At 33.5% G+C, this 12,932-nt stretch overlaps 1 protein-coding gene across 1 annotated transcript in view; it reads left to right on the top strand.

The window, feature by feature from the left end:
- Positions 1-12,932, top strand: part of CSMD1 (CUB and Sushi multiple domains 1) — a 1,210,601-nt gene that overhangs the window by 792,739 nt on the left and 404,930 nt on the right. Inside the window, exons 9-10 of the mRNA XM_037392820.1 lie at positions 6,149-6,273; positions 9,491-9,612. Of these exons, the coding sequence (XP_037248717.1) occupies positions 6,149-6,273; positions 9,491-9,612 (247 nt within the window). The remainder of the gene's footprint in view (positions 1-6,148; positions 6,274-9,490; positions 9,613-12,932) is intronic.

Here is a 12,932-nt window from a genome sequence, read left to right as displayed (position 1 = left end):
TAGATGTAAAGAGTGCAGACCATACCTCTTCTGAATTCCTCCAAGTCAAATACTTAAGTTGAAAGAGTTAAGGGCAGCATCTAGGATCACTCTGTTATTAGTGGAGAGAGAAAAGCATCTCTGGAAAGAGTTAACCCCTTAGCCTAAACGTTTAATGGAAAATAGCAGGAATTCACACCTGAAGGGGCCTTTCCATTAAGTATAAATATGAGAGTAAGCTCAGCAGATCAGGATGGTGATGGAGCCTGAGTGCATAATATGTAAGAAGAAGCTGAGAGTTCTGGGTCTGCTCAGCCTTAAGAGAATCTGAAGGACCTTGTTGCTGTCTACAGCTACCAAACAGGAGAATGTGAAGAAAAGAAAGCCAGACTCTTCTCAGAGGTGGACAGTGAAAGGACTAGAGACAATGGACATTAGGTGGGACATGGCAAATTACTACTAGATTCAGGAATAAAAAACACCCAAAAAAATTGTTACTATGAGGATGGTCGAACACTGGAGCTAGTTTCCAAGAGAATTTGTGGTGTCTCCACCCACGGGGGACATTCAGAGCTCACCTGAACATGGCCCTGGGCCCCCTGTTCCAACTGGACTTGCTTGGAGTGCAGCATTGGACTAGATGATGTCATCTTCTGACCTGATTTATTCTGTTAATTTTTGAATCTCATACAGATTTTATGTGCACATGATACACTGTGGGCCAAGTAGACCCATCTAGTTATGGTCCAAGTCAGTGGCATACGAACAATTCTGAAGAAACAACAGCAGATCTAAAGGCACTGGTAGACTGGAAGAGCATATGGGAGATAATTGCTTCTTTTGCCCTGTAGACTCTAGTCTATAATTTGAAAGAGAAAGGGAACTAAAATAATTTTGTTGAAACAGGTCCAAAGATCCAAAATATGTGAGCCCCAGCATTGGAAAGCCCAACAATAAAATTCCCAGAAGTGCATGAAAACATCCAGAAGAGGAAAAGCCCAAAAGAACCTGAAAGCTCAAAGTGTATTTTAAGATAGCTGAGGGAATCTTATGGCAAGGAACCTTGCAAAACATAGATAACTATATTTTTAACTCCGTCTTTTATGAATGACTGTGGGTTACAGGTATCTTAAATGCCTGGAGCTTACTTAAAAGTAATGCTTACTCAATTGACAGAGCAAAGAAATTCCCTCCTTCCTTTACCCATTCAGACTCTGATAATGTTTTCATTTCAACTAATGTATCTTACTGTTCATGGGTATAAATGAATGCATAAGTTGTTAATAAATAGCAGAAGCAACATCATATAAGATATGATAAATAAAACATGTTAATATACTTTGATAATATATTTTTCTGTGCATGTTTTTGGCCTCCAATTGTGAATATTATTTGAGAGAAATGATAAAATTTTATTTTCCTCCTAAACCTTATTTGTTATCTGAAAACTGATTATTCAACAGCAACTGGTTTTCATGTACTATAAATTTATTTTTATATCTATTTAAAAAGTATCTTAACTATCTTGAAGTTAGCTATCTATATCTAGCTTGACATTTCAATAGAGAATTTGTTTGGAATTTAGCTTTTCTTTCTCTGAAATGGGAAATCAAGCTCTTCCATAAAAGAGAAAATACTTGGTGTAACTTGTATTTCTCCAATGTGAAAATACTGTGGGGAGTAAAAGAAAGGCAACATTTTGGTTTTTTGGTTTGTTTTTGTTTTTGTTTTTGTTTTTGTTTTTCTAAGTGGCAAGTATAGACACCAGAAGGAGCTATTGTTCTTGTCAAGAGAATGACAACTGTGAATATTAATATGAACTAAAACATGAGAAAATGCACATTACTCAAAATCTTTTCCAGTCTAGTGAAAGACATGTGAGTGGAATTGATGGAAAGGCAGAGGGTTTATTTTCAAGACAGTGTGAGACCCAACTGATTCAGTGATGACAGGTTCTTTGAGAAGGATTTCATCATTTTCAGCATAATAATGACATTAATTCTAATATCATAAAGCAAATAAAAAGGTATTGAAATCTTAACCTTTTCATTCTGTCCTCCTGCCACATTTTTACTCTGTTCAGTTCAGAAATTAGGGGAGGGGAAGTTCAGTGATTTCAAAATAATCCAGTGGATATTTGGATTAATTTTGAGGGAGAAATGGCAACTCAGACTTTGCTAGATGAATAAAAACATAATCAATAAGTTTTGGGATCAGTACCACATTTTATTTTTGTGAGATTTCAAAAGAGTAGATTGTTTAAATGAAATCTAGAATGGAATCAAACAGTAACATTTCAGCTCTACTTAAATATTATATGGTATGTGTGATACTGTGAAAAAAGAATAATTTTCCACAACTCTAATGACACTTGTAAAAAAATTTAAATATTCAAAACAGCTTTTTAAAATTAAATGAACTTTCTTATGCTTAGCGTTTCTTACAGAATCTTTTTCTTTTTATAAAATGGCTTCTTTCAGTCAAGCTCTAGCCTTTGTGAAAGCACGAAGTTTGCTTTGATACAGTTCAAACTGAAAATAGAAAGGGAAAAAAGAGGAAACTTATTTCTTCACCCTGTTTAAAGTTTACATTGAGATCTGAGAAAACCAAAACACTTCAAGTGCCCACAGATTTTCTTAGTGACTAGGGAGGTAAAGATATGAAAAAAAAAAGAACTTAAAAACACTCCTTGTTAAAAATCGGAAATAAACTGAAGTAACCATTTCCTTTGAAATTACAGAAAAAAAAAGTTAAGATATGATTTTGTGAGGATGCCCCCTTTTAATGGAAAAATTACAAGAAGAATGAATAGAAGGACTCAGCAATTTGAACATTGCTCAGAGCAAAAGGAGTTTTATTGTAGACTATGGCCCAGGTGTGTCCCCTCACCTAATATGTTTAATTAGATAGATCTGATTCTCTGGAAACATGAAATAATACTCTAGTGACACAGCTCATGTAAAATTTCTCAGTGTGCACCGTTCCCTTAAACACCAAAAGATAGACGGTTTGATTAAATATCTGCAATGTATGTATTACATTGCAACTATATATATATATACACACACATTTCATTATTAACCCGTTGCATACAAAACATTTAATTTCCTTCACAAATATTATACTGTTGTAGTCCATACCTCCATTCAGCAGTGTTTAGAACTTTTCAATACTTATTTCCTTTTTTTTGGTAAGCCTTGACAGAATTGAAATTACATTAAAATTATTTTCTTGGAAGTATTGGTTGTCAGACTCATGGCATATGCCTGATTTTTCACAAAAGGTTCTTTGGAAAGGATGGATCTTAACTGATATTAAAGCAGACTTAGCATGCATTGTAGCCACAGATAAATCACATCCAGAACTATCTCAGTCATTCTAGTAGAACCTATGACTGCTCTTCTGTAGCCTGAAATTAATTTAGAATTCTTGAAATTACTTTCAAAAGATTTTACTTGTCAATGCCTGTAGCTGGCATTCAGGTTTCTCTCCACCTCGAGTTCTAGCACTATGGAGCTTTTGAGTACGCTGTGTTCCTCCCTTACTCTTTAATTTGACATTTTTGCTAGGTTTTTTTTATTTTATTTTAATAAGTCGTAGTCAGAATGTTTATTTTTTATCATTTAGTTTGTGATCAAACATTTCAAAAGATTATATCCACTGTGTAAAATATATGAACTTCACATTATTAGTACTTAGCTACAAGATATTTCAAGAGGTTTTGAAAACAATGCAATAAACTGTATAAAATAATAAACAAATTGAGTCATCATAAGTATAATGTGTAACATTTTATGTAGCCATTAATATGATTTTTAATATATATAATTTAATATATATAATAAAACCCAGTCTAGACATGAAATCCTTCACTTACTACATCAGACATCAGAATATTTGTATTGTCCTGGGTTTTTTTTCCCTTCTTTCTTTCCTGCGGGGGAATAAAAAGATATATTAATTTATAAATTGCAATTGAAGACATCCAATAATTGCATATTTAATTTTACTTCAAATATTGTATGTGCACAGTTTTATAATTCTTCTTACATGTCTTGATAGTAGCAAACTTCAGGGAAATATTGTAGCTTTTATGTTGGTTCACACATCATTATACTTTTGGGGAAAGTCTTTATCCAATGTGATTTTAAAATACTTCAGTTCTCAATTCACATTTATCACAATTAGGTAACTAGTTGGTTTTTTTCCTGTTTCCATAGAACAAATTTTCAGAGCTCATAACTTTAGAAAATATGAGAAAATGAATTTAAAAAATAATTGTTTAGAGAATTAAAATGTCAGAATAATTAATCATAATATTTTTCATTACCAATAAGAGAAACTAATTGTTTATTAATTTCAGGTATGTGTTTGGAAACATTCTTGGTTTATTTTTCTGAGGGTTTTAAGAACATTCTGAAGCATAGTAGATTATGATAAATATGAAATAAATACAATTTTAGGAGATTATAATACTATTTAAAGATTTTGTGCATTCCCCAAGAACTACTGAAGGAAAAGGACAATATTTTCCATACCTTCATGATTTTTGACATTTAACAGCTCAAGAACCAAGTGCTGAGAAAAGTAGTTTTTAAAGCTTTCCTAGATTTCAGAGAATCACAGAATGGTCAGGTTGGGAAAGGACTTCTGGAGCTCATCTAGACCAATCCCCTGCTAAAACAGGTTTGCTTAGGACAGGCTGCACAGAGTCACATCCAGGTGGGTTTTGAATGTCTCCAGAGAAGACTCCACAGCCTCTCTGGGCAGCCTGTGCCAGTGCTATGTCACCCTCAAAATAAGTAAGCTCTTCCTCATATTCAGGTGGAACTTCTTGTGTTGCAGTTTGTGCCCATTACCCCTTGTCCTTTTGCTGGGCACCACTGAAAAAAGGCTGGCCCAGTCCTCTTGACACTTGCCCTTAAGATACTTTTAGACATTGGTAAGATTCCCTCTCAGTCTTCTCTGAGATAAAGAGGCCCAACTCTCTCAGCCTTCCCTCATAAGGGAAATGGTCCAGTCCCATTATCATCTGCATAGCCTTTTGGAGCACCACAGACAAACTTTAAAATTTAAAAAAAAAGAAAAAAAGGAAAAGGAGCCCATTAAAGTTCTGTCAAAGAACTATAGAAGTACATCATAGTAATGATAAACAGTTTAGTTTTTCTTTGTGAGATCTTTTGAGAAACTAACAGAATACCTTAAGAGTAATAGAAGTTCTTGAAGCATAGGAATGAGCTGGACATTAGTGAATTGAGATGATTTGCTGTTCTCCATAGGGTAATTTTAACCACTGAGCTTTCTGACTAATCTGAGAAATCTGCTTTGTACCAATGACTTAGTTTACAACATGGAATTATCAGATACAGATTTAAAAATGCAAGAAAGCTACCAACAAAACTGGTTGATTTTGATGGGGAAAAAAGAACATTACAAATAATAAATGGAAGCAGATATGTAAATACAATTTAGAAAAGCTCTCTTTGAGATACGCTGCAACAATATACATATTTTTAATTCTTATAAAATATTAGTCAGCATTGTTCAGAAAGAAATTATTTATAAAAAAAAAAATCATTAATCATTCCAATGAGACACATTTCAAAGTTAAAAGTGTAACAGTCAAATTTCAATCCTATTAAGAGTTATCATCCAGCGTAATTTTTAAGAGAAAATTTCAACAAAGTCAGGAATATTTAATGAATTAATACAATCTACTGAAATAAAGATCTTCTGGATGTACATATTGACAAATTACCATATCTACCTGCTTATTCTCTCATTTAAGAGAATATGGAGAGGATGAAATTATTCATGAACTAAGTTTTGTTGCATGAATCAATGTTGATTATATAATTTCATAAAAAGATGTATCTGTCTATGCATTCACTGAAGTCATAGTTTAAGTGATAAAACTCAGTATCACAATTGCTTCATCTTTCTGGCCTTACTTCTTTAGAAGGTGGGCAAACTCAATAGGAGACCTGTTCCCTATAGTATAAGTTGGTTTTTTATGAATATAGTAATGATGGACTAGATTTCCCCAGTTTAATTTCTTTAATTAAACCTAGAGATGTTGTCATTTAAGTGACATTTACATTTTTGGGGGGGATGTTGATATTTAAAATACATTTAAATTCTTTCCTTCTTCCTCTTGTTTTTCTCCTAGGGTGGGTGCAAATATACAGTTTTCCTGTGAAGATAATTATGTGCTGCAAGGTTCTAAGAGCATCACTTGTCAGAGAGTGACAGACACCTTGGCTGCCTGGAGTGACCACAGGCCAATTTGCAGAGGTAGGTGCTATTCTTTGGAAATTTTCCTGACTTTTGGAAGGGTAATTTATAATTTCTGCTTAGAAGTGTAATGAAATAATGTTCAGAATAAAACAAAAACCACCCATATATATTATATATGTATGTATGTGTATTAGGGAGCTAATTTCCTTTTAATAGTTTTCATTTCACTTCATCTTATTTTTGTCATGTTAAACAGATTTAAAGTAGAACTATTTAATTAGGTTTAGGTTAAACTTTTCTAATTAAATTCCTAAATAGGAGGTCCTGAAAATCACATTGAGTTCCTGTTGGTCCCAGAGATTTACATAGTCCTCATTCTTCGATAAATTCCCTTCTGTTTCACCTATTTCCTAAACCTTACAAATAACCCTAACTTTCTGATTTCTTTTCTAAATCTTTTCTCATTGTGGTCTGAACCAATGAGTAAGTTCCTCCCCCTGCTTTTCACAAGAAGAGGGGAAGTTGGCTTTTTGTTTGTTTGCATGTTTTCCATTGCAGTCTACTGCCTGTAATAAAAAAAAATAAAAATTAAAAAAATAATTACCAAAAAGCACAGAAAAACAAGTAAATTTTTTCAAAGTACTCCAGAACTAAGTACAGAACTTTTCCTTTATCTCAGTAGGAAAATTAATTTGGGTTGCACATTTAGATTGTACGTGTTAATGAAAGTCTTAACCCTAGAAATGTGTTTGCTTTATGTCCTTCTACGAGACATTTTAGCCTGTAGAGGCACAGGAAAACCACCACCATTAATTACAAAAAGCAACAAAAAAATTATTCATGCAAATTATTTTATATAATTTTTTTGTAATTTTGAGGTAGATCACAGAGGTCTTGTACTCACAAAATCTTATGATGAATGCCAGTTGCCTGGGCAGCAAATGATAGATTGTGGAAATAAGGATTTACAATGTCTAGACCTAAACTTTTGCTTGTTCAAGAAAGAACTGAAGCATAATCTCATTTACCTAAAACTCACATACATATATAAAAAGTTTTAGCTACCTAGTTATTTCATAATACCAAAAGAAAAATATGTTTTCCTGTTGCCACAATAGATTTTTCAACTTGTATAATTACATATGTGATATACTTTTCAATTATGTGTTCTTCATTAAAGAATGTAAACAATTGTGGTATGTTGACCACAGCCACCAGCTAAACATCCACCCAGCCACTCACTCACTCACCCCCAGTGAGATGGGGGAGAGAACTGGCAGAGCAAAAGCTGAAAACTCATGGGTAGATGTTAAAGCAGTTTAACAATGTACATGCAACCAAAGCAAAATAAGGATTTTATTCATTGCTTCCTATTACTGGGCCTTTTTTTAGATATTTAGCCATTTCCTGGAAAGCAGGGCCTCAGCAAAAATGATGGTTGCTTGGGAAAATGACCATGACTGTGTTGGCTTCCTCCTCCATTCCCTAAGCTGTTATCGCTGACCATGTTGTCATATGGTACAGGATATCCCTTTGATCAGTAGGCATCAGCTGTCCTAGCTGTGTCCCCTCCCAACTTCTTGTGCACCCACAGCCTACTTGCTGTTGAGATCATGTGAGAAATAGAGAAGGCCTTCATGTTGTGCAAGCACAGCTCAGCAATAGCCAAAACACTGCCGTTATCAACACTATTATAATTACAAATCTAAACCTCAGCTCCACACAAGCATCTATGAAGAAAGTTAACTCCATTCCAGTCAGACCTAATAAAAAAGATCTACAAAGACAACTCCTGGATGAATTATTACAAGCTGTATGCAACATGGGTAATATTACATAGGCATATCTATGTAAGACTGGACAATATAAAACAGAGTAAAAAGAAATAAAAGTCGTATCTCCTACTCTTTCCAGAGCAGCAAACCAACTATGAATCATAAGTGTCTCAAACTCAGTGTCTCTTGAACTCAGTGTATTTAAATGAAAAATCTAAATATACCCTCTCAATATTTGGTTTCACACTACTACAGAATAACATGTCCACACAACTCCATTCTTGTTTGTTGGGGTGTTTTTTTAATCTCTTGAATTTATTCCTGTTTGATAATACATTGCAGAAATGAGCTGAGGTAATCTATGAATGGTAAAAGTAATACTCATCAGAAAGGGGCTATTTGCTGCTGAATTATGTGTGTTATTCCTAGTATTTGCTGTTCCTTCAAATTTATTATCTGCAAATGTCTCTATTATGCTTTACTCCCTCCAGTAAACTAACAAAATAGGATAAATTAGTCCTATACTTCCATTACAATTTCATTTTTAAAAACAAGTTACATTACTTGAACATTCTTCCAAAACTGGAGCTAATTTTTCACAGCAGTCAGGGGTCAAGGGCTCAAGTCAGCCAGTCTCTATAGATGATTTTTTTTTTTTTCCTAAACGCAGATTAACATTGTTTAGGCTGAATGGTGTATAGTCCTGGTTCAGCATTACAATGTTGCATGAGATGAATGCTTGTGGATGGTGGGAAGTGAAAGACTTGAGTTTTATTTGTAGTCTATATTATTTCCAATCCCTTTATTGACCTTCAAGATGCCAGTATTTGCGGTGTCCATACCAAGCATTTAATAATAAAATAGACAATACAAAGAAATGTTTATCACACTTTCTAAATGAAGATCAACTTAAAGTGGAAGAGGTGATAAACGACATGCAACTAGTATAGGCTTAATGACTTCAAGCCTATGAAACTTTTCTTTCTAATTATATTTCTGCTGGTATAAAAAGCTAAGACACCACAAAAGTTCAAGTTTAGGTTAAGGATATACTGTTACATAAACATTGTGATACATGTGTTTTTTCTCCTCAGCTATGGAGGAATCATGGAGGAGAGCACATACTGGCCTTTCTTACATTCATACAAGGAAGGCTTCCTCCATCCACTTGAGGGCAGTAAACTTCTCTCTAAACAGAATATTGACATGATGTTTCTGATAAATTAATTTACATAAAGAATAAAGTAATGTAAATGTTGGGCTGATTAACTGAAAAGTGCTGTTTTCCTTCCGCTTTAGGTAATTTTTCAGGATTTTCTTGCCTGACTCAACTCTATCCAGCTGAAACCAGGACGCTTCTTCAAAGCAGATTGTTATAGATTATATTAGCATAATAGTACTTTCACAGCAAGTTGTTATTAATCCTATGGCAATTTTATAATGTTTATTATCAAAAGTGCAACCAATCAAAAGCAATCTGATTTGTTTTGTCGTTTTAGCTAGAACATGTGGTTCTAATTTACGTGGACCAAGTGGGATTATTACATCACCAAATTATCCAGTTCAGTATGAAGACAACGCACACTGTGTGTGGGTCATTACAACAACTGATCCAGAAAAGGTATGCTTTTCTGTTTGTCTCAGTTCAAACTGTAGGATTTTGGATTTAGGATTATTACATACATATTTGTACAAGTGCATGAACACATGCAAGTGTGTATGCTCATTTAAATACAAATATGACCACAGTAGAGATGTTAAGAAAATACATTGGGCACTAGAAAAAAACCCCATAGATTAGTAATATCTGTGAAAATGTCCATTCAGAGTAATAGTTCTCAATTAATTTTCCAAGTTATAAGTACATTTTCCAATGAAATAGATAAAATAATATTCAAAATCACACATTACTAAATGAGTTGATACTGGATTTCTCAAGTTGTATCTTCACACTTCAGCATTGTTGAGTCTTAGCGTAAAAACCTAACAAACTTTGTGTGATGTTGTTAGGTGTTTTCAATCTCCTGTTTTCCAGTAATGATTCTAAATACATAACTATGAATAATTAATCATAAAAAGTAGTCATAATGAAGTATTCTTATTACACTGCAGTGTACTGAGATGTATTTTTACTTGTGTTTCTGTAAAATCAATTTATTTCCTCAATAAAGGGCAGAAACCTTCCTACCTCTAGGGAAAAAAAAAATAAGCAAAGAAATCTTCCACTTATATTTTACTTTTCTCTAGCAAAATACTGAATAAATGAGTTACAATAACTTGAAGAATGTACAATGTGTATGTACTTTTGTAATTATAAAACACATATCTCCTATGCAGGTTTTTGGAAGACTGTACTCCTGACAACTTTAATATAGTTAGGAAAAAAATGTTTAACTTTATCTCACCATGGTTCCTTTATTCAGAACTGCTCTATTAATTTTATTTTATTTTTTAATTTTCTCCCTTTACTTTTCAAGAATTTGAATTAAGCATTGTTTTTGCATATTTATAATAAAATGATGATAACAATCTCCTTGCTGATGCAAGAAAGTTTAACCATAATCCTACATAAATTGGTACTGACTGTGCAGTGTATTATTAAACTGTACAGTGCATGTTCTATATGGTGGTTCAGACTTGTGAAAAACACTAAACCTCCATCTGCTACAATAACATGGAAGTTCTGTTCATTCTATACGTTACATCTTTCTCAATGGCTTTAGGATTTTAGTAGTGCAAAGCTTAATGACATTGTTTTAGATTAATTTACCACTTTGTTCACTGGACTCAAAAAGGCACTCAAATACTACTTTTGCGGCAGGTTGATAGTACATCAGTCACAAGAGTACACTGAAGGAGTTACACACCCAGACAGATCAATTCTTTTGTTTTGTTCAAAATGAAGGGGTATGAGTACAAGGCTTGGAGCTTTCAGCCAGAAAAAGGTTCACATTATTACAGCCAGCTGGGTGGAAGGTAAAGAGGTACACTGACAGACATATTGATAATCACAGTGTAAGAAAAAGAGGTGGAGCTTTACGTCTTTCAGTGCTGTACAGGATGGGCAATAGGGAATTGTCTTTTTATTAATCTTGGATTTTTCTTGCAGCGCAACAAAAGAAGATTAGTTTCTTAACTGCATGTATTATGGAAAGATGGGTATTTGCTTTAGGATCTTGATGGTTGTGAATGTGAAGTTTTAAAATAAAACATGTTTAAGGTTTACAGTATCCTCAAGTTGCTTTCACATACAGTCTGCATCATCTTTATCAGTATGTGTCAATACAAATCTGATATTGGAACTTCTATCCCCAAATAACTGAATCTAGAGTTAACACATATACTTTGGCATAATAAAAGGCATGAAGGAAAATGCTTTTTCTTTACAGACTATCTGGCTGGAATGGAACCTTTTTCCTACTTCTTTCTAATGAAAAATATTTTGCTAGCATTTTTAAACCTGTGAACTTTAAAAAATCAATTATAAAAATAATTTTCAGGTTTCCCCCCAAAAAGGGAATTTATTTTAAGATGTGCTGAAAGTTGTGCTTTTTTCATCCCTCACTCTTGTTGGAGTTATGATTGACAGAACTCTTGAGTATTGAACTGTGTATTGAAGGTCTGTTTTCAAGATTAGGTTGAGAAGCCTGCTCTTTTGCCTGTCAGATTTGAAAACATTTATTGTAATGCTTAGAGTCCATGTTTCATTTTCTTTTCCAAGAAGGTAGACAGTTCGTGACATGTTGTTACTGTGTATCTAAATTAGTTTTGACTTACTGTAGCAGTGAATTTGTGTCAATTTCATCAGCTTAGTTTACGCATAGCATTTTACCAGAAAAAGATGTTTCCTCTTAACATAACATTCAGTGAACTTTAAACAAGATAATCTAGTTAAAGTGGCCTTGCACAAAGCATGGAACATAATGGTCTGGAATATTTTAAAGTATAAATGGGAAAAAAAAAAAAAAAAAAAGATTGATAACATTTTCCAAATATTGCATTCTGATGCTGTTGGGGGGAGATTTTTAATGTCAATTCAAAATGAAAACAAATTTCATTTCTTCAACAAATTCATTTGGGGACAGTAGTATAATTCCATTTTTAACCAACAATATCAAGATCATTGTTAGTTTATTAACCAACCATGTCAAGATTGTTTATTTACCTTTTTCTGAACAACACAAAAACCTAGATTAATCTTGGTTCTTCTCCTGTTCAGAGGTATTTGCATTAAAGTTCCTTTTATTTTTAAGAATTGATTTTCTTCCCTTAACATTTAGTTGTTTCCTCTGGGTCCCACTATTGTAGCTTCTGATCAGCATCCTACCAAGTTAATTATTAGACTTTTAGTACTTGCAAATACAACTTTATGGTCCTCCTCTGACACTTTGTCAAGTACATGCTGTAATTCTTGGTAACTCTACATTGTTTTAGTTGTTCTGTTATGCAGTTTCACAACTTTTAGAGTCAGTTACTTTGATTGTTCTTCTGAGATCTTACTGATCTATTGTCTTTATCTCTTTCTTGCTGTTGGTATAAACTTTTCAGTATGTTCTAAGCATGCATCTATCCCTTGCTGTTTCAATTCTTTCTCCAGGCTGTGTTTTTCTTCATAACACTTACTGCTTTGGATTTCCTGCTGCTTTTGCTATTTTATGGCAACATTACTGGATGCAAAAGTTTCAGTTTTCAGCTCCAGTGTCTACAGGAGGGCAAGGTTTGGTGGTGTTTCAGCAATGATACCTAGTTTTGCACAATTCTTTCCTGACTGATTGTGGATTGTAGATTTGCCATGGGCTGCAATAGTTCTAAGTGTAATGACCTGGTAAATAAAAACTGTGTTCCAATTACAGGTTTTTTTCTGAGGAATTTACTTTCTCCACAGTACAAAGCATAGATATTAATTATTTGTTTGGGCCTAACAACTTCCTCCTTCTTTAC

This window comes from Falco rusticolus, chromosome 6 (genome assembly GCF_015220075.1).
Source record: "Falco rusticolus isolate bFalRus1 chromosome 6, bFalRus1.pri, whole genome shotgun sequence".
Lineage (NCBI taxonomy): Eukaryota > Metazoa > Chordata > Aves > Falconiformes > Falconidae > Falco > Falco rusticolus.
Note: the sequence above shows the minus strand (reverse complement) of the source record. Positions and strands in the feature narration are given on the sequence as shown.